Source organism: Papio anubis, chromosome 16 (genome assembly GCF_008728515.1).
Source record: "Papio anubis isolate 15944 chromosome 16, Panubis1.0, whole genome shotgun sequence".
Lineage (NCBI taxonomy): Eukaryota > Metazoa > Chordata > Mammalia > Primates > Cercopithecidae > Papio > Papio anubis.
This window is the reverse complement of record NC_044991.1, coordinates 89,052,174-89,074,772: the sequence shown is the minus strand read 5'-3', so window position 1 is coordinate 89,074,772 and position 22,599 is coordinate 89,052,174. Positions and strand designations below refer to the sequence as shown.

The 22,599-nt window shown below is 54.2% G+C and overlaps 1 protein-coding gene across 1 annotated transcript in view; it reads right to left on the bottom strand.

Annotated features, from left to right (window-relative positions):
* CDH4 (cadherin 4) overlaps positions 1-22,599 on the bottom strand; it is a 669,406-nt gene that overhangs the window by 12,072 nt on the left and 634,735 nt on the right. The window contains exons 9-10 of the mRNA XM_021920848.2: positions 12,661-12,846; positions 211-464 (exon numbers count right to left, since the gene is read on the bottom strand). Coding sequence (XP_021776540.1) covers positions 211-464; positions 12,661-12,846 — 440 coding nt within the window. The remainder of the gene's footprint in view (positions 1-210; positions 465-12,660; positions 12,847-22,599) is intronic.

The following is a 22,599-nucleotide window of genomic DNA, read 5'->3' as shown; positions in this document are numbered from 1 at the left end:
TCACAACACTCATGATTGGTCAGGGGCTGCATCTGGCTATCCGGGACTAAGGGCTGCTGCTCCCTCCTGGAGGGTGCCTCAGGTTGGGGATGCCCCCGACCACCCATCTGGGGGAATTCTGGGCTGTGGGTTTCATGGGGTATTTCTGGACCCTTCTGTGTGGAACCCGGGAAGCTGCAGGCAGGGACGAGGCGTGTCCTGTGGACCTACCTCACAGCCTGCTGCATGAACCGGTCAGGGTCCACAGCTGAAAACGTGGTCAGCACGGTGCCAGGGGGCACGCCCTCCTCCAGGCGGATCAGCTTGTGGTTTGAGGGGAAGTAGGGAGCCTCATTGATGTCCATGACGGAGATGGTCACCCCTGCCGTGGACTGGAACGACATCTGGATCCCGCTGGCCAGGGGCGCCTGGTTGGACACCATCACCGTGAGCATGAAGGCTCTGTTGAGCTCGTAGTCGACCGCCTGGAACAACAGATCGGGGCTGGGAGTGACCTGGCGCAGCTTCCGGGGGGGTGGGCGTGGGGGGACACGCGGGAAGGTTGGTGTCCAGCCCTCTCTGAACCATGTCTGGCTCTTCTCTGCCCTGCTTTTTAGCCTGGAGGCCCCAAAAGGTCCCATCTCCCAGGCACCCTTGTCTTCTGGCTCCTGCTGGGTTTGGCTGATGGGAGGAGAGAGGGAGGGGGTCTAGGCCTCCCAGCCCCTGTCCAATGCTGTGCTGAGGCAGAAGCTGGGCTCCTCCTGCAGGACTCCAGCCCCTCTTCCTGGCCTGGTAACCCCATTGACCTTCCTCCTTTGAGCCTAGTGTGGGGAAGGCTCCTGACGTTGTTGGCCAGGGGGGCCTCACCAGGTGCAGGGGGTCAAATGGTGGCCCCCAAAAGACATGTCCACCTGGGACCTGTGAATGGGCCCTTATTTGGAAATAGGGTCTTTGTACATGTAAGTTAAAGACAGAGGCCCTCATAAGAGACAGGCAGGGCTGGGTGTGGTCATGCATGCCTATGATCCCAGGGCTTTGGGATGCTAAGGTGTGAGGATCACTTGAGCCCAGCAGTTTGAGGCTGTGGTGCACTGTGATCGCACCATTGCACTCTAGCCTGGGTGACAGAGCGAGGCTCTCCAAAATTTCAAAACAGAGAGAAAGGGAAAGGGATATTTGAGACACACAAGTGCAGGGAGGAGCCATGTGGCAACGGAGGTGCAGTCTGGAGTGAGGCAGCTACAGGCCAAGAAACAGGAGAGAGGCAGGCAGCGGGTTCTCCTCTAGAACCTCCCAAGCGAGACCGTTCCTGCCGGCACCTTGAATTTATGTCTCTGACTCCCAGAGCTGGGACAGAAGACAGTTCTATTGTTGTAACCCACCTGGTTTGTGGTAATTTGTTACCGCAGCCCCAGACACCACCATGCCAGGTCTGCAGCTCCCATCACTGCTGCCCTTGGCCCCTGCATCCACACAATTCTGTGGTGCACCAGGACCCAGGCTGATAAACGCTAGAGCTGCAGTTCCGCAGTGATGCTGTATGATCAGAAAAGCTTCGCTCAAGCCTTTCCTACACATTTTGGGGAGGGAGGGAAATTACGTGGAAACAGCTTGGGGCCCTGAGACAGTCAGTGGCAAAGCTTGCAACAGTCTCACTGGAAAAAGCACAACACAATGTGTTGCAATTGCATTAAAAATTCTGCTTAGATATGTGCAAAGTAACATATGCATCAGAGTATTCATTGTGTAGTATACGCAGAGACAATATGCTGAAAACGACCCAAACATCCATCAGCTATGGTTGGCTGCACGGCCTGCAGTACATCTGTGCGGGGAGACACTTGCAGCTGTAAAGAGAATGAGAACAACCTCTGTGTGCTGAAGAGGAGAGGCTTCCAGGATCTACTGGTGGCCAAAAAAGCAACCCACATAGCGTGCACCTTTTGTGCAAAACAGGGAGAAAAATACGATTTGTATACGTTTTTGCTCATGTTTGCGAAAGAAACATGAGGATAAAGCAAAAACTAATAAAAATGATCATCATTATTAGAGGAGGAATGGGGTCAAGGTCAGAGCTGGGAGTATTAGTTTGTGAGTTTGCTATCTATTTCTTATCATATAGTTTTGATTTTTTTTTTTTTTCCGACAGAGTCTTCCTCCACTGCCCAGGCTGGAGAGCAGTGGCATGATCTCGGCTCACTGCAACCTCTGCCTCCTGGGTTCAAGCGATTCTTCTGCCTCAGCCTCCCCAGTAGCTGGGATTACAGGTGCCTGCCACCATGCCCAGCTAATTATTATATTTTTAGTATAGACGAGGTTTCACTATGTTGGCCAGGCTGGTCTTGAACTTCTGACCTCAGGTGATCCACCTGCCTCGGCCTCCCAAAGTGCTGGGATGACAGGCATGGGCCACTGCGCTCTGCCCAAAATGTGCTTTTGAGGGTGATGCATTCTGACAGATTTAGATGTGGAGGATCATGAGGTCTGGTAATTAAAAAAAGTACTCCTGCAAAAAGTGCAGATTGCTGTGCAGCAGCATGCCCATCACTGTGAGATTTACATGATACCACGCTTCCACGTGATGACCATGACACCACGCTTCCACGCGATGACCGCGACACCACGCTTCCACGCGATCACCGTGACACCACGCTTCCACACAATCACTGCGACACGTTTCCATGCGATCACGACACCACATTTCCAGGCGATCACCGTGACACCACGCTTCCACGCGATGACCGCGACACGCTTCCACGCGATCACCGTGACACCACGCTTCCACACAATCACTGCGACACGTTTCCATGCGATCACCGCGACACATTTCCAGGCGATCACCGTGACACCACGCTTCCACGCGATCACTGCGACACCATGTTTCCACGCAATTACCCTGACACCACGCTTCCATGCAGACACCACGCTTCCACACAGACACCACGTTTCCACACAATCACCATGACACCACGCTTCCACGCAATCACACCACGCTTCCACGCAATCATGACACCACACTTCCATGCAATCACCACAACACCACACTTACACGCAATCACCGCAACACCGCACTTTCACACAATCATGACATGGTTCCACACAATCATCACGACACAGTGCTTCCAGGCAATCATGTCGGTTCCTCCTACTTCTAGGAATGCCTGGAAACCTTCATGATAAGCAGTGTAAGACATTTCCACTTAGAGAGGAACTTATCTGCTGGAGGGATCAATCAGCTTTCCCCAAGAAGCAGGAAGGCACCATGTCCCCCAACGGATGTGATCTCCCCATGTTCCCACCCCTTGTGAGCCGCCTGCAGGCAGGAAGGCCAGACACTGTCCACAGTGGAGCGGAAAAGGCCAGTTTGTGGCTTTGGAGCTTCATAAGCTGAGGGCCACAGGAGAGACAGGAAGGAACCCGGGGTGTTCCACCCACAAGGTGCTGTTGCTCTGAACCCCACTCGCCATGCTTAGGGCCGGCAGTGAAGCACCTGAGGCTGAACAGACCCAACCCTGCCCTTTCTCTGGGGCCACCACAGCCTCTCAGCATCTGATCTTTCCAAGCAGGAACAACCACATAATCTGGTATGTCACACTCAGGACTTCTCGGCACTGCTACTGAATAAAATATTTCAGTACAAAAAGAAGAAATTTAAAAATCGCATCAATAAGGTCAGGTGCAGTGGCTCATGCCTGTAATCTCAACACTTCGGGAAGCTGAGGCAGGAGGATAGCTTGAGCCCAGGAGTTCGAGAGCAGCCTGGTCAACATAGTGAGATGCCATCTCTACAAAAAAAAAAAAAAAAAAAAAGAAAGAAATCAGTTGGGCGTGGTGGCTCACACCTGTAGTCCCAGCTACTCAGGAGGCTGAAGTAGGAAGAGTGCTTGAGCCTGGGAGGTCAGGGTTGCAGTGAGCAGTGATCGCACCCCTGCACTTCAGCCTGGGCAACAGAGTAAGACCTCGTCTCAAAAAATAAAATTGCAGGCCGGGCGCGGTGGCTCAAGCCTGTAATCCCAGCACTTTGGGAGGCCGAGACGGGCGGATCACGAGGTCAGGAGATCGAGACCATCCTGGCTAACACGGTGAAACCCCATCTCTATTAAGAAATACAAAAAAAAAAAAAAACTAGCCGGGCGAGGTGGCGGGCGCCTGTAGTCCCAGCTACTCGGGAGACTGAGGCCGGAGAATGGCGTAAACCTGGGAGGCGGAGCTTGCAGTAAGCTGAGATCCGGCCACTGCACTCCAGCCTGGGCGACAGAGCGAGACTCCGTCTCAAAAAAAAAAAAAAAAAATTGCCTCAATAATAGTATTGGATGAGCATGGAAGGAAAACTGAGACGGTCGCTCCTGGAAGCCCATGACTGCCTCCAGGAGGGTCTGCAGGGAGGGACAGAGATCACAGTTCTGGTCCCGGATCCCCACTGTCCCTGCACTGCCCCTGGGGGTGACACGCAATCACCGCGACACCATGCTTAGGTGAGCCCTCATCCTCCCCAGGGGTGTCCATCTGAAGGAAGGGGTGGTCCCTGCAAGCCTCCCTGAGTCCAGAGTGAGATGCCTCGTGGCTCCATGATGCACACTGTCACCTCTCACTGCTTTGGTGCACGACCCCCACCCTGACTCTGCCACCCCCGGGGCAGGGGCTGTGCCCTGTACCTCTGCCTCCCCAGCACCCAGCACAGCGCCAGTGTGGGTCATCTGTACCCCATGGGTGCCTAGGAGATATAGGGGGTGGGCACCCCCTTGTTCACCACCATTGCCCAGGACCATCTGGGGGTTGTGTGCGCCACACAGGGGTCTCGCACCTGCAGCTATCACCCTGCAGGACCTTCCACGGCCCAAGCTGACTGCAAGTCTGATGGGACGCCTGATCCAGAATAACCCAGCACCCTCCTCTGAAAGGTTCTACCAGGGGTCTCAGGTTCCTCCAGGTCTGGCCTTGGTTCCTCTGTCTCTGGACTCCAGATGCCTCCAAGCTCCCAGCGTCTACCTGCACCCACATCGTGTTGGGGTCCCCCCGAGAGCTGACCACGCCAATGCCTGCAGCTGCTCCCCCAGGCCCTCCAGGAGTTGGCTGGGACGGGGCCACTTGTGGGGCTAGACTGTTCCATCACGTCGTGGCGGCGCTATGAACAAGCCCCTGAGGGAAGTGGTCTTTCTCCCATATTTATTGGCTCATGTTCCCGGGACATGGAATAACGCTGCATGTCATGCATTAAAAAATCGTGTCACCAGTCTGAGCAAGGAGGCCTTCCAGAAAGACGATTATGGCCAATAAAAGCCCACAGGAAGATAAAATAAAACACATTTGTAATGGAGAAATCAATAGGTAATTTGGTCTAGCAGTTTTGATTAGGGTGGCTGGATCTACTCGCTGAGGCTCAGCATGGCTGCCGCCCACATGTGGCCATGACCCTTCACTCAGAGGTGAGCAGCTGGGCGTGTGCCTGAGCAGCAGCTCCAGCACCGGCTGGGCAGGGCCAGGTGGGGACACACCAGGACGTCTGTCCTGCTCCCCTCTGATGGGAGACTCAGGGGCTTCCATTCAAAGTCTCACTCTGTGCCCCTGTCGTGGGGAGGAGTTGCCTCAACTGAGGGCACCAGGACCCCATCACTGACCTGCTCTCCCCCGAATTCCCACCTGCTCTCCCCGGAATTCTTGCCACCTGTGAGCCTCCCACAGGAAGGCCACCTCTGTCGCTGCCCAAAGGGAAAGTGGCAGAGGCCGGTTCTTGGCTTTTGAGCTTTAAAACTGAGGGCCACGGGTGAGACAAGAAAGAACCTGGGATGAGCCTGGGCCTGGGCCTTGCTCCTTCGAGATGAAATTTCACAGCTGGAGGAGGGAGACAAGAGGCCGTGCTGGGTCCTGAGGAGGGTGTGATGGTAACGGATGGCTTATTTGGGTTTGGAGACCTGAGAGCAGAGAAGCTGTGTGTCCACCTCAGGTACAGCCTGGGAGGTGGCAAGGCTCATTCCTCACCCCCCGCTGGTATGGCTAGGGAGATGGAATTGGGAGTGTGGGGCAGGACAGATCTGGATGACCTGCCTGAGATGCCTGTGGACTTCTTTTGACAGTGGCCAAGCTGGACCCCAGAAGTGAGGGATGATGCAGCCAGGATTTGGGTGACTGATGACTGAGGACCGAGGTGACCAGACACTTCTGAGAGCTGCCCAGGAGTGCTCTCCTCCCCTGCACAGGGCACTGCATCAGCCCAGAGCATGGACACAACTGTGGGAAAAGGGAGGCGGAAGAGATGCCAGTCTACCACTTACCACCACCTGGGGGGACCTGGCTAAAAACAGAAGCTAAGTCGGTTTAGAGAAGGAAAGAGCACACTGCTGCACTGCTGGATTTGGGGCTTCCAGTGTGTACCCAACATAAAATATTTCAGTGATTCCTCCTCACCATCCCCTCTGCAGACTATAAACTACTGGAGGGCGGGAGCAGTGACCTGGTCAGGTCTGCAGTGTACATACATGATATGGTGTCTGCTCTTCTGAGGGACTCAGGGGACCATTCATGGAATTAAAGTAACCTTCATGCTCTGGGGAACTAAGCAGGGAGAATGATCAGGAGCCTCTCCCCAGCTCAGGACGACAGTGACAATGACGACAATGAGGATGATGATGATGATAACGATAATGGTTATGATGACGGCAGCAGCTAATACCACTGATTCAGTCCTTACCTTGTGCCAGGCACTGTGCCAAATCTTTTATATCCAGGGTCTATTTCAATGTGAGTCATAAGTCGCTGGGCATAGGCCCCACAATTTGCCTCATTTTATGTTTGAGGTAACTGAGGCACAGAGAGATGAAGTGGCTGGTCCATGCCAGGGGTAAGTGAGCAAAGAGCTAGCATGGGAATCTAAGAACAGATGCCCTCAAGATACTGGACGTCTCCTGTGGGCTGGGCCAAGAGGTCCCTGTACTGACCTTCTGCCTCCCGCACCACCCGCCACTCCCCAACCCCTCCCCTCCTCCCCGCTCCCCTGCTCTGATAGGGAATGCCTGAAAAGATGATGTCTCTACCAACAAACGCAAAACCAATTTTGGAAATGTTTTCTAAGATGAAGCATCCCCAGACTAAATATGCACCTTAAACAGACTCTAAATTGAAACTTCAGAGAAAAGCACTATAGGGAGTAAAAACAAAAATGAAAGAAAAAGGAAAAAGTGTGGTTCTCCTGTTGAATGCTACCTAGGACACAATGACCCGTGACTCTGTGGGGACAGTGTGGCTGTGTCTGTGCTCGAGACTCGAGCTCCTCAAATTTCAAAATTTATTTGAAACTTGACATGCAGTAAGAGTCACTCTAGGGATGTTAACAAGTGTACGGAAGCACGACCAGCCCCGCGGCCAAGGTGCAGGAGAGTCCCGTCTCCTCCACACTTCTCTCGTGCTGTGCCTTTGCAGTCCCCTCCTCTCCACCCGCCGGCAAACCACTGAAGGGTTTTCCGTCCCCACAGTTTTGTCTTTTCCGGGACGTTCTGCAGATGTGGGCATGCAACAGGCCACCTTTTGGTTCTGACTCATCTCACTTAGTGTGACGCATTGGAGACCCATCGCGTGTCACATGGAGCTCACGTTTGTTCCTTTTGACGACTGAGCAGCTTCCCATTATAGGACTCTTGGACTTACAGCTGGGGAGGGGAGAGGCATCATGGGGTCTCAGGGCCCCTGGGCTGGGGACTCTCAGCTGGGCCAGAGTTTCATGCTGCTTAAGGAGGTCTTGGACCCCTCCTCAAGCCTCCTGTCCCCTTCTCATGGCACTAGGAAGGTTTCAGGCTGGTCAGATGGTGCCATCTGGCCATGTCAGGATGCCCTGGAAGAGGACTGGGCTCTGAGCAGACACAGCCCAGCCAGCTCTTAGCGCCAGCTTCAAACCTGTGGAACCTTGTCCTGAACACACACAGACACCTTGGCTCAGACAGGCAGGGCCAGCGAGGAACTTGGATGGTTAACAGATGGCTTTATGGCAGAGGGAGCCGGTTCCAGTCCCAGCTTATACAGTCCCCGCTATGTGATCCTGCGTGTGGGCCCTCAGTTATGCCATCTGTGAAACACGACAAGAATAGCAGCTCCTTGGTGGGCGTGAGGACCAAGTGAGATGGGGTGAGAATGGCACACCTGGTATCGGTGCCCAATCAGTCACTGTAGCTGATCACATTGGGGCCTTGCCTGAGGCTCCCTGGCAGTTTCGGGGTGCTGGAGATCTGGGGATGTGCAGAAATAGGGACTGTGCCAGTTCTCTGGGTCACGAAGACTCGAACCAGCTGCGGCCCTTCTGGGCCCTCCCCTGGCCTGGGGCGCCCCTTCCCTCCAGGCACGTGCAGCAGGCGGTGCTGTAGGAATTTGGTTTGCTCCTCCTTGTGCCCAGTGGGGAAGACGGCTGCTGTGAAAAAGGCAAAATGCACCCCAAGTCCCAAATCTGAAAATCTGCAGATTTTCACATCTGGGTTTCAGCTGGTGGGTGCCAGCCTGCCTGTGGGTGTGGAGTGGCAGCACCTTTGTAGTTTCTGTGGCTCTGGTGGGAGATGCAGGGTTATCAGGAAAGGGCTATGTTTGTTACCCTGAGCATGGCAGGTCTTCAAGCGTCCCGCGCCTGAGGGATGGGGCCTGCAAGATCTGAGTCGATTCCAGGGTTATTCTGCCGAGGCTGAGCCCACACCGATCTCTGTCGATTCCAGGGCTATTCCACCGAGGCTGAGCCCGCACCGATCTCCGTCGATTCCAGGGCTATTCCGCCGAGGCTGAGCCTGCACCCAGGAAGGAGAAGCGCAAGTCCCAGTGGGATCTGTGTCCTGTGCTTTTCCCAAAGAGAGTTTTGAGGACTTCAATATTTAAAGAGGAAAGAGCAGACAGGAGGGGAAGGAGGAAAGGAAAAAAAGCGGGGTCTGGGTAGGCAATGAGACAGTGGCTACATCCTTGCCAGGCTCTGCTCTGCGCTCAGTGGATCCGCATTTCACAGAAGCTGGGGTAGGTGTGTGAAGCCCCAGTTACCTGTGTGGCCACAGAAGGGAGGCAGCACCGCGAGACTCAGTCCCCATGCTCCACCCACTTCCCTTTGGCATAGTGGGTTTGGGGTCCTGAGGTTTTATCTTCCTCTCACAGGCCCCTCAATGGCCTCAGTGCCATTGATGACTGGCTGTGGGGGGCAGGAAGCACAGGTGACAGGGAGATCTTAGCTGTGCATGTGGCTCGCAGGCAGTGCTCATCAACATCCTGAGAACCAGTATTCTGCAGACACGCTTCGGGAAACCCCACTCTCACTGTGTAGACAGAGGCCTGACAAGGGGAGGGTGGAGCTGGGCAGGAGACCCCAATGGCTTGGGGACAGGACGTGGCACAAACTCAGTGGAGGGTGGCCTGCTGCCAAGCTGTCACACGGCAGAAGGTCAGTGAATGTGCCCGGCTGTGCCCACCTGGCTGCCGTCAGCACCTCCTCTGCTCCCTCCAAAATTCATGCCCCACCCACTTGCCAGCCAGGGCCTTCCTGCTGTGGGGAGACGGCCGCCAAACAGCTGAGCCCCGGGGGAGTCGTTCTCCCAGTGGCCTTCTCAGGCATCCTCAGCTGGAGGAAGAACCCGAAGGGGATGATTCTCCATCTCAAGAATTAGTTCCTGGGGTGTCGGCCCCCAGGCCCTCCTGGGACCCTCAGTCCATGCCCCACAGACTAGTTTCTGCTGTACGTTTGGAACCAGTGGCTCCTCTCTGAAGAACAGAAGAGGGCTCCGTGGGCCTGCCGAGGGCCTGGCCCAGTGCCACGAGGCCCATTCTCTCCCAGGATGCTGGGGCTTCCCTGCAGTTGGCTGTGCTCTTCCACCTTCCGTGGCTGTGATGCTCTGCGCAGATAGGGCCAGGCAGGGGCATGACGGCTGAGGCCACCAGCCCCTGGGCTGGGCAGGAAGCCACCTTCCCTGGAGTCTTTAGGGGTCAGGCTCTCCCCACCACATCGAGCCAGCCTTCTTCCTTGGTACCGGCCCTTTCTGATCTACGTTCGCCGATGAAGGTGGTGGGGCTGTGTGTGCTCCAGCTGCAGAAGTGGTCCTCCAGGGGCAGGGCAGGTGAGACAGGTGCTGATCTCCTTGGGCTCAGGGCTGCCCTTTGTGTTCTTGGGAAGGCCACAGAATCCGAGCTGTGGGAGTCAGAGACGCCTCCTTGGAATCACAAGCAGGAGACGGGCCGAGGCTCACTGCTCACTGGGGAAGAAGGCCCCAGCCAGCGCTGGGCTCAGAAGTCACTCCTCTCCTCTGCCTGCATGTCACATCCAGTCTCTGTCACCTTCCCATGAGCAACTTTGCCGGCAAAGTGGCTGACGATTCACCTTGTGGGTTTCTAGGGGCCAGAGCTAGAATACTAGCTCGAGGTCAAAGGAGAAAGGGTTTCCTACATCTTTCCTCGCCATGCCCAGTCCCTGCGAACACAGATCTGACTTTGCCACTGGGGGCGCGATTGTGCTAATGCCTCGCTCTGAAAATTCATAATTAGAGGGGAAGTGAAACGTGTATTTTGCCTCTTCTCTAAGAACTATCTTTCAAGGTGAAAAAATAGCCTCTCTTGAAGAAGAAGGCTTATACAGAGTTAGGGGTGGAATGCTGTGACATGTTAATTTACTCTCAGACATATCAGTCAAAATAAAAAGATTTAGTAAATGTAGCAAAATGTTAATTAAATCTAGGTGATGGGTATACGGAAGTTCATTTTACTATTATTTCCGCTTGTGTGTATATTTGAATATTTCATAAAATAAAAATGATGAAGACATTTTATAAGATTTTTCAGGAGAACTGGTCTTCACTAGCTTGCTTAGAAAAGGGTTATTAGGGCCGGGCGCAGTGGCTCAAGCCTGTAATCCCAGCACTTTGGGAGGCCGAGACGGGTGGATCACGAGGTCAGGAGATCAAGACCATCCACAAGAACCGCGGTGAAACCTCTACTAAAAAAATACAAAAAACTAGCGAGTGAGATAGGCGGGGCGCCTGTAGTCCCAGCTACTCAGGAGAGGCTGAGGCAGGAGAATGGCGTGAACTTCCCGGGAGCTTACAGTGAGCTGAGATCCGGCCACACTGCCTCCTCAACTGGGTGGCAGAAGCGAGACTCTGTCTCAAAAAAAAAAAAAAAAGAAAAGGGGTTATTAAGAAAAGGAAAAAGATGACTTTGGGGTGTTGAGAAAAGACACAGATCCTGGAGGAGCCTATTTTCTTCCCCTGTGATCCCCTAGCATCTAGCTCCCCTCTTCCTTAGGAGAAGTTTGGGAGATGTGCCCATAATTATGCTATGCAGTGTCTTCTCTGGCTAAGAATGGTCATGTGACTAAACTCTGCCCAATAAGATGTGAACAGGTGTTCTGAGAAGATCCTTCAATAAAGGAGGGGCAAGCCATTCTTCCGCCTTTTTGATTTCCTACTGCCTGTAAAAGTCTTGTAATGGCTGGTGCTCTAGCAGCCATTTTGGACCATGAGGGGCCCTGAAAGGTGTGCACAGCAGAGCAGAGGATAGAAGGAGCCAGGGTTTCTGTTGATTGTGCAGCTGTGACATTGGCCTCAACTGCCCACCTCAGGACTCCTCTCACGTGACAGAATAAAGCTCTCCAGTATCTAAGCTTCTGTGGTTAAGCTCTGCTCCCGGCCGCTGAAGGAAGTTTCTAAATGACCCAACCCAAAACGAAACTTGCTTTCCCTGACGCTTCGGCAGATCCTATCCAGCTTTAAGCTCACCCTTCTGTTACCCCCTGCCCTTTGCTCTAAAAATGCCCAGAGTACTCTTGCTCTTTTCTTCTTAGTCCTATTCAAAATTATTTTGGGACAGTAGCTGCTAAACTCCTTCACACGAAGTTGTAAATGATCACTAAGTGTTACAATACAATTCCCAATCTGCCCTTCCAGGGGAATATGAATTATAAGTGTAGAAAAACAGTTAGGTTAGAAGACTTAATCACCACTACTATAATGATAGGGCTTTATAAGTAAATTTGAAAATGTAGATTAAATGGACACTTTTCTAGAAAAACACATCTAACCAAAACCATCAAAGAAATTGAACCAGCAGTTACAAACCCATCTCTCTCCAAAACAAAAAGAAGCACAACCAAAAAGACAAAATCTGCAGCTACTGAATGTCTTCACAGCACAGTGTGACCAAACATTCAGGGGACGGATTATTACAGCATCACATGACCCGTCTCTGGGACAGAAAAATACTCTTGAGATTAGTCAGTAACCTTGATAGCAAAACCCAGATGAGGATGCTGTAAGCCTAAATCACCCAGAGAAGGACACGAAAAACTTCAAATATCAGCAACACAAATTCTTCAACATGTTACAAAATACTACCTCACTACTCAATGGGATCTACCTCAGGAATGCAAGGATGGTTTAACATTGGGAATTCTAATAATGAAATTCACCCATTACTAGAGTAGGGGGTGGCAGCAAATATATAGACATTGAAAAGGGAACGGGAGGGTATTCTGGGGGGGTCTGCCAAGCCCCTGCAGGTCACATGACAGGTCCTTGTGAAGGTTGTGTCTGCCTCTAGCAGGTTGGGTTACCTGTCTCTGCCCTTGGATATTAGGGGGGCACTAACTTTACACCAAGTATCACTCCTGTTTCACTGTCCCAGGGAGTGTGCAGGTGGCAGAACCTGGGGTGCCTGGCAGGGTGCGAGAAGAGTACGCACCTTTACCACGGTGACCATGCCTTCATTGGTGACAGGGTCTGTGCGGACGCTGAAGTGCCCGGAGGGATCCCCACTGATGATGCGGTAAACGGCGTTCCAGTTTGGAGAGTGAGGCTGATCTCGGTCCATCACTGTGAGGTTTGCGACCACGGTCTCCACACGGTTTTCTGGGACCTCCCCTGCAAACTGCAAAATGGAAGGAAAGAATGTTACAAACCCATGTTAAGTGTAAATATGTACAGAGAAGTGCACGTAGCATATGTGTGCAGCTCAATGAATGTTCACAAACAGGACACACCATGTCAGCCCAGCTCAACGAATGTTCACAGACAGAACACACTGTGTCAGCCGCGCCCAGATCAGGAATCAGAGAAGACAGGCTGCTCGGGGGTGCACAGGAGTGTGCGCTTCGTAGCACGGCTGCCGGGGCCCCACTGAAGCAGGCGTGCAGACCTGCCCGGCAGGTGCGTCAGCCTTGCAGCTGCGGCAGAGGACCACTGATGGAGCAGCTTCAACAGTGGGTCCTTCTTTTCATTCCCAGTCCCCACCTCAGACCCAGACCCCTTCCAGGTCCCAAAGTTTCCACCTGTACTGGCTGGATGGTGGCCCCGAAGATATGGCCACATCTCAATCCTTGGAACTGGAGATACCCCCTTGTAGGAAGAAGAGGCGCTGGAGGGAAGGATTCTGAGCCGGGGAGATTTTTCTGGATTATCCAGGTGGGAGCTAAATGCTACCACGTGCATCTTCAGAAGAGGGAGGCAGAGGGGATTTCACAAAGAAAAGACACAGACACATTCAGAGGGGGGAGGCCATGGGAGATGGGGGCAGAGACTGGAGTGATGCCACCACAAGCCCAGGAACACCAGGGTGGCCAGCAGAACCTGGAAGAGGCAGGAAGGACTCTCCCTGGAGTCTTTAGAGGGAGCAAGACCCTGGTGATTTCAGACTGACAGAATCAATTCCTGTTGTTTCAAGCCCCCGTTTGTGGTCATTTTTGCAGGAACCTCATAAGCTCATGCTGACTTCTGATTTGTTGTGGGAAACTTATAAGCTCATGCTGACTTTGGCGTCAAAGATGAGTTCATCTGGGTTTGTTCTTTCCATGAGTGGAACCTTCCAGCACTTTTGTCTGGCTTCTGCTCAGCACTGTGGCTGTGGGACTCCTTTGTGTTGCCACATGCAGCTGAGATGGCTGAGCAGTGCTCTGTGATGTGACAGTGCTGTGATCAGGTACCCTTCCTCCCAGGACGGGCGCTGGAGCGTCAGGACAGGGCTGTGCACGTCTGCAGGCAGCTCTGCTCCCCTTCCACTGGGAGGGGAGTGTCCCTGGGTGGGAAGCCCCTGCGTCCTGGTGTGGGGCACTGTTAGGGGCTGAATAGTGTGTCCTGGAATTTCCGTGTTGAAGCCCTAAACCCCCAAGGCCTCCGAGTATGACTGTATTTGGAGATAGGGCTTTTAAGGAGGTGACTAAGTTAAAACAAGGCCGTCAGGGTGTCTGGGGCATTACCCAGGCCACCTTCGCACCTGCCCTCAGCCAGGAGGCAGGGAGGAACCCTCGGGTGCAGTGAACAGAAACTTGCTCTGGGGTAACCTGAACACAGGAGCCTGACCTTCCAGGGCTGCAGGTGACTTAGGCCCATCAGGGCAGGGCTCTGTCCTTCCCCCGCCTCCAGTGGTCAGGACCCTGCAGCTTGGCCTGGCCCTCTGGCTGCCTGAGAGGCACAGCTGTCCATTTGGTAAGAGTCTTCCCGGAGTGCCCCCCACCAGCTGACTTGTGCTGACGCTCCGTTGGCCAGGACAATGTCCCACGGCTACCACCAGCCCAAAGAAGGGAGCCTTGTGAGGTGGGAAAGGGAGAAGGGGTGGGAAACGGGCATTGGGGAGCCAGCCGACCGTGTCTGCCACAGGCGAGTCCTGCAAGGATAGAGAAGCACACAGAGGCCCTGAGGCGTCGGTTCTGGGCCCAGTCTCAGTGCCGGTGTGAGAGGAGGCTGTGAGATGACGCAGATTCATCCAACCCACAAGTGCCCCTTCAGCACGCCTCTGTCATGAGTGTGGAGGCCCCGTCAGACCAGTGGACAAAGACGTCAGGCGAACAAGGTCCAACGACATACAGATGGCGACTGTCCCTGCTGGCCCAAGGCCTGTCCTCTCATCAATGAATGAAGGAATGATAGCCTTCATATAAATGCACAAAAATGAAATATGCTGGTCCCCTTTCCAGGCAGGAGCCAAGTCAACGTTCCGAAAAAAGATGGAGATGCAACAGAAGAATTCAGAGCCCACACCAACGGGCTGCCTTGTCAAGGATGGAAAAATATTCCAATTTAATCCCAGATAAGCACTGCGTCGTTTCTATTTCAAAAGCTCAGAGAAAGTCCTTTAATCAGGCTTCTTGACCTGGGGCTCTAAGCGGGGCTGAAAGCCCCACGGCCTGGCCCAGCTCTGGGTCTGGTAGGAAGGGCCCCGCCTGTCATCTGCAGGGGCAAGCACTCACATCCCGATACAATCACCTTGTTAGGAAGAAAAATTGTGGATTTACCCAAAGTGGGATCTCAGCCATGTCTGGGGAGCAGGATCCTTTCCTCACACGATGGCCACACTTAGCCATAGAAGATCTCATCTCAGGATTGGGAGGAACCGTCTTTGTTAAACTCCAGAGCGGACAGCTGCCGCCCCCACCGCTCCCAATGTCCAGTGTCGGTTGGAATCTCCTAGCTGTCTCTGCTCCTGAGCCAGGTGGCCGGAGCCCGGAGCCTGCAGCTGGGTACCCAGGGAGGCCTGGAGAGGCTGACCTGGCTCTAGAGGAGGGAGCTTCGGGGCTCACTCTGTCTTCCCTTCATCACACATGTTTTGAGTCGCCCAGGTGTCAGATCGTCCCCCAGCAGGACAGGGAGCTGGCATCGTCATGGGATGCACTGGGCTCTGAATTGCACAGCATCATGGCATGGGAGACAGTGCCTGCTGGGGGATGGCAGGGGCGACTCAGGCCATGGTTGGAGATCCATGTGTTCTAGGGGTGAGAACATACCTGGGAGGGAGCTGCGTGCCTGATCTCAGCCCTGCGGTCCTTGGGTGCGAGAGGACAGCCCTTGCTGGGGCTGTGGCCATGTGGGGTCCTGGGCGGCCAGGTCCCAGGCAGAGGACTGCTGCGGGGGGACATTCAAGGGAGCTTCGCTGAGGCCTGTGAATAAGTTCCAGGAGGGCCGGGGACTGGGCGGGAGGGGGCAGCCCTCCTCAGCCAGGGCTGTGCTACTGTGAGTCTAGGGGCTGACCTGGTGCCTGGGGGGCCTGGGAGTGGGCAGAGCTGTGAGGTGGAGCTGACAGTCCCCCTGGTGTCCTCAGGGGAGATGGCAGCTGGGCCACATTACACACTCCCTGCTGGGACCATCTCCAGGCAGAGGTGGTGGTGGGAGGGCCTCAGGGCGGGGGGAGCTTTGCAGGCTTGGAACAGGGAGGAGGGTGTCCCACCCCATCGTCAGTGAGGCAGGCAGGTGACCCCTGCAGTGGCTGGTGGAGGACTCAAGGCCAGTGAGCTCCCCTGCGAGATCCCCCTGACCCCGGGGATCTGAGTTTGCAAAATGTGCTGGGCGCCAGGACCCTGAGCCCTCTCCAGAGACGCCGTGAATGCACAGACACTGTTCTGGCCAGGCCCCGCAGCACACACTGCTGGTATCTGACACCTGGCCCCGGGCCATTCCCTCTGCTGGGGACACTGCCTTGCCCCAAAGCAGCCTGCCTGAATCTTGGGGTCACTTCTCCTTTCTTGAGTGAAAACCTGCAGGCCTCCCCCAGGAGCCACGTGGCAGCCCTCGGTAGCTTCTGGCCTTCAGGATTCTGAGGGAGGGTTGACCAGGATCATGCCGCTCTGGTCCTGTGGCCATGTCACCCCAAGTTTCCTTAAGGGTTTGGTGGGATGAAGGGCTCTGGTCAGCTTGGTCTAGTGAGGCGCTGGCCAGAAGCCTATTTTTGTCAATAAAGTATTATTGACACTCAGCCACGCCCCATTCATTTACATATAGCCTGTGGCTGCTTTCCTGCCCCAGCAGCAGCATTGAGTCACGACAGAGACAGCCTGACCACAGATGAAAATACTATCTGGTCCTTTGCTGAAAATGGTTCAGATCCTTGTTTTCCACCCCCGAGGACCCCGCCTCAATAACTGGTTTGAAATAGGCTAATGACCTAAGTCAGCCAGTTAGGGGTCAGTTCTGGTGGCCCCTGCGTCTGGCCTGGACATGGTAACCACACGAATCTGAAGATGTCGGGTTGCTGGGAGCTGCCATTTGCAGCCTGAGAACAAAGCCGGCTGGAGGAAGCATGGCCCAGGGGAGCGTCACGGTAAGCTAGGGTCCGAAGGGAGATTTTCCCAAGACTTCTGAGCTCTTGTGAAATGAGCCACTCTCTTTTTGTTCAAGTTGCCAGGGTCAGCATAGTGGCCACCGGTGAGGCTTCCTGGCTCCCCTGTATCTTCTGAATTCCCTTCCTTATTTTCCAGAAATCCACTTTCCTGGCCTCCTCTACAGCCACAACCAGGTGGGTGACCTAGGACTTGCCAGGCAGGTGCAGCTGGATGTCTGTGGTTCAGAGGAGAGGTGGAGAGGGCCTGATCCTGGCAAGCTGCAGAGATGCCTGAGCTTTGGAGCCAGCAGAGGCAGAAGGTGGGGCCAGCACCCTTGCAGGCGCAGGGGCAAGGCTCTGTGCCCAGTGGTGGGGGCAGGAGGGCGCCCTCCTGGTGGAGCAGCCGTGCCTGATGCTCCCGGCCCCTTGGATTTCGTGGCCCCTCGCACTCTCTGTATTGTCTGTCTTTGCTTACGTGGCCAGGTGGGTCCTGGTGTTGTCTGCCGTTTTAGCGAGGGCCTGTCTGACGCTTCCCCACTCGCTCCCGTCCTGAGGAGCAGCGCGGCGTGCTCTGCGTCCATTCCCTTGCAGACTTCTGAGTGAAGTTTATACGAAGAATCTATTCTAGTCATGCAAGTTTAATAAAGGTTCACAAAGAAGGCCTTCGCCGATAAATCTGGTTTAGGATTTTCTTATTAACCTTACCCTGGCCATAATGACTTTTAAATTTAATTTTTTCAGATTTTCCTACACAAAGAAAGCGTCTCAGGCCCCTTGGGATGACATGGCAGCTGTTTGGGAAAGGAGGAATTTTAAGAGCATCGGAATGGGATTTCTTGCCGCGACCGTAATCTAGAATTCAGCCGTGCACCCATCCCGAGAGGTGGGAGGATTTTGTCTTCCTACGAGGGCCTTCCAGCACAATCCCAGCTCCGAGGCAGAAACCGTGAGGTTCTCAGGGGAAGGTCACCATTCGCAAGAGGAGGCTTTGGGCAGGACCCCTGCAGCACAGCCGGTGTTTCAGGAAAACCCACCCAGCTGTTTCCTTATGATATCAGCGGGCGGTCAGGGCCGAGAGGGCCAGGCGCCATCCACACAATGTCCAGCAAGACCCTGGGCCTCCAAGGCACCGATGCTGGGGCCACGGTGGTCCTGTCCTCAGGGGGAAGTCCCACATCTGCCACACGGCAAGCGGCCACGTGGGAGGGAGTGGGAGGGAAGTTTTGTTCCCCACAGGAAGGTGGTTCCCTCTGTGACACGGGGAGGAGGGACCCCGTTCTTCAGGAGGCTGTGGGGTCAGGTGCGCTGGCACAGGCAGGGCACTCAGTGCAGCACCTGGCACAGGGTCGGTGCCCACCTGCTGCTGTGATGACCAAGGCGAAGGGCGGATTTCTGTGCCTGCAGCCGAGAGACCTGGGGGGACATGGTTCAGACGAAGCTGACTTCTGGCTGGTGGGTGTGAGGACTCCAGCCCAGGCAGGCATTTCGTCAAGAAAGAAGAGGCCAGAGGAGAGAAGGAAGAGGGAGACGCTGCCAGAGAAGCCCCAGGGAGAGCACAGGGCACACCCTGTCCCACGTCCTACCGGTTCTCAGCAGCTGCCTGGTGATTCCCACGCTCCACGACCATGATCTCCAGGTACCCCGAGGACTGGGAGCCCCATGAGAGAGCCGCAGCCCCTGGCACCCTTGCGCCCCTTCCAGTGAGTCGCCATCGTGCCAATCCTCATGCCCCAAACATCCAATCCCTGGTGAAGGCCCCGATGACAGCTCCCGCCAGCTTGGTGTGGGTGGGGCTATGGCCCTGCAGCCCACACTCTCGGGACTGGCTGCTGTCCCCCGCTGGGGCCAGCCCACAGGACACTGGCTTGGGAGAAGTCCCAGGGGCGGCCAGTCAGACGCCTCCAAAGCACCAAGAGAATCCACATTTGCAAGAGCAGAAATGCAAAACAGCTGGCAGTGGGCAGGAGCAGAGAGGAGAAGCTTGCGGGCCCTCACAGGAGACAGGCCTGTCCCAGACAGGGGGCTCCTTGGGCTCATGCTGGTAACAACCCCAGGGAAAGAGAATGACAGCATTTCGGGAGCAGGAGGCAGAGGGGATTCTATTATTGTTCCTGTTTTGCAGGTGATGAAACTGAGGCTCCAGGAGGCAACCTGCCCAAGGTCACCAGTGGTGGAAAGGGGTGCTGAGGCTGCGCTGGTCCCCTGGGGGCAGCCTCTCGGCCCCACATCCTGCTTGTCTTGAGAGGTCACTTTCATGGTTTTCATTTGGAACAGAGAATTATACATCCGCAAATGAGTAACAATTGCTCATCATAGAAAAATTTGGTAGAAAAACCAACATTCACAGAAATAAAACATGTATATTTACTTTTTTTTATTATTATACTTTAAGTTCTGGGGTACCTGTGCACAATGTGCAGGTTTGTTACATATGTATACATGTGCATGTTGGTGTGCCGCACCCATTAACTCATCATTTACATTAGATATATCTCCTAAGGCTATCCCTCCCCACTCCCCACTCCCCACGACAGGCCCCGGTGTGTGATGTTCCCCACCCTGTGTCCAACTGATCTCATTGTTCATTTCCCACATATGAGTGAGAACATGTGGTGTTTGGTTTTCTGTTCTTGCGATAGCTTGCTGAGAATGATGGCTTCCAGCTGCATCCATGTCCCTACAAAGGACACGAACTCATCCTTTTTTATGGCTGCATAGTATTCCACGGTGTATATGTGCCACAATTTCTTAATCCAGTCTGTCACTGATGGACATTTGGGTTGATTCCAAGTCTTTGCTATTGTGAATAGTGCTGCAATAAACATACGTGTGAATGTGTCTTTATAGCAGCATGATTTATAATCCTTTGGGTATATACCCAGTAATGGGATGGCTGGGTCAAATGGTATTTCTAGTTCTAGATCCTTGAGGAATCGCCACACTGTCCTCCACAATGGTTGAACTAGTTTACAGTCCACCAACAGTGTAAAAGTGTTCCTATTTCTCCACATCCTCTCCAGCACCTGTTGTTTCCTGACTTTTTAATGATTGCCATTCTAACTGGTGTGAGATGGTATCTCATTGTAATCCTAGCTCGTGAGTAGCTGGGATTACAGGCACCTGCCATCATGCCTAGCTAAGTTTTGTATTTTGTAGAGATGGGGTTTCACCATGTTGGCCAGGCTGGTCTTGAACTCCTGACCTCAGGTGATCTGCCCGCCTCGGCCTCCCAAAGTGTTGGGATTACAGGAGTGAGCTACCATGCCTGGCCTTACAGATTTTAAATATGTAGATTAACCTCTGAGGAGCAGGGGCTGTGACTGCTTCGGTTTTTGCTGTAGCTGTCCTACACCCTGGCATAGGGAGTGCCCAGTGCAGGGTGAAATGAATTAATGCATGAATGTGCAAACATAATGAACAAGGCCTGGCACGTGGCACACAAAGTTTCATAAGAGATTTACTTTTTAATTCAATGCTAATACTGTGTGTGACTTCTTTTTTTTTTTTTTTTCTTGAGACAGTCTTGTTCTGTTGCCCAGGCTGGAGTTTAGTGGCATGATCATAGCTCACTGCAGCCCCCAACACCTGGGCTCAAGTGATCCACCTGCCTCGGCCTCCCAAGTAGCTGGAGCTATAGGCCTGCGCCACCTCTGCTGTGTGTGAGATTTTTAATCAGCTCTCTGAGGCAGGTGGTGATGAGGCACTGACCTCATACTTACGACGTCTGCGATGCTAGACTCTTCCTCCTTCAAATATTCCCAAAATGACACCAATGTAGCCTCTTTGCTTAGGTGAAGTCAGGGCTCGACAACAAGCCTGTGGCCTGAATCTGTCCCTTGCTTGTTTTTGTAAATAAAGTTTTATTGGGACATGGCCACACCCGCTAGCTTGTGTTTTGTCTGTGGTTGTTTTTGTCCTACAATGGCAGCGTTTTGGAGTTGCCATGGAGACCTTCTGGCAGCCAGAGGCAAACATTTACTCTCCAGACCATTCAAGAAAAGGCGTGTCTGCCCCTGTGTCAGCCGCAGCTCATTTGCCTGCAAATCCCTGGGAACGTGGGGCCCCGCACGCTCCTCTGTGGATCTGCCCTTGCACCCCTGGAACGAGCACAGGAGCGGTTCTGCTGGGTGGTGGCCGCATGCCCCAGGGAATGGATGGCATTTAGGGCCCTGCCCATAGCCCCCAGGTCTCCGTGGCTGGTGAAAGGCAGAGCGAGGCTGCTCCTCCTCTAATGGAGGCCCCCGGGGTCCTGGTTTCAGAGGCCCAGGCTTGACCTTTTCTGCCTCTGCATTGTTCAACCATTTGTGCTGCCTGACCTGCTCTGAAAACGGCCGTCCGCAACGCATCCATGCCCGCCGGGGACCCGCCTTTCGTGACTTTGGAACTCCAAGGACTGAACACGTCATGGTTTGAATTTCCATCAGTTGCTGGAAGCCAGAAGGTGCCCCCGGCTCCAGGCCGCTCCTCAGGTGTGACACGCAGGATGGTGTCTTGGTGATTTGCTGCTGTACTTAATTTCTGTCTGTCCCTCCCACATCCAGTTTCCCGGCAAAAGACTAGTGGCAGTGACTCAATATCTCATAAAGACGAGCCACGGCCGACTGCGAACTTTGCTTCCTCGTCTGACGGACAGTAGTGCCCCTGAGGCCCAGCTTTGTCTCCTGGAAGGCTCAGGACCTCCTTTTGCCTCTTCCCAAGGAGCAGGTCTGAATGAGCAGAAATGGGACTCTACGGCTGCCCTCGTCACCCCAGCCCCGTGGGCCAGCATAGGATCGACGCTTTCACCAAGGTGCTGCTTGCTCAGAAGCCTCTGGCTGGTCCTAATGAGGCCTTGGCGTTCCCAGCCACCTGGCGTTGGGTGCTGCTTCTTCCGGCCCGAGCCTGGTGTGGACAAGGGCATCCAACTGGAGGGACGTGCCCGAGCCTGGTGTGGACAACGGCATCCAACTGGAGGGACACGCCCAAGCCTGGTGTGGACAAGGACATCCAACTGGAGGGACGCGCCCGAGCCTGGTGCGGACAAGGACATCTAACTGGAGGGAAGCGCCCGAGCCTGGTGCTTGTGCCCAGCCGGAGCTCAGCGGATCCATCACTGTGACGAGCACAGCTGAGTGCCGGCCCTGACGGCTCCTGTCCAGCTGAGGTGTGGTCTGCAGCGCCCGCCACGGGGCTGGGAGCCACCTGGGGACACAGCCGGCCGCAGTTCCTCCGTTCTGTGATTGCTTGCTTTGGAAAATCGATAGTGTAAACCTACAAACCACAGCTCCTTTGGATGTTACAATGTCATTGCTTTTTGGAATTTAGTTTTCTATTCAGTAAAACAATGATGATTTCTGCTGAGTTCTGAATTCACAAATCAGAATTGTTGGATCCGTGGCTCTTGTGACCAGAAGGAAGTTGCAGGCGGTTTTTCTTCTTCCTCCTCGTCCTCCTCCTCCTCTTCCCTTTACAGACAGGAGCTTTGGGGGCAGCAGGGGGGTGTGGGGGGGTGGCAGAGCCCGCTTGCCTGAGCCTCTGCTCCCGCCTTGCAGCGCTGCTATGAGGGACAAAAAAGTGCTCCCTGCAACGCCCGCTTGAGGGAAAGAACCAGCCATT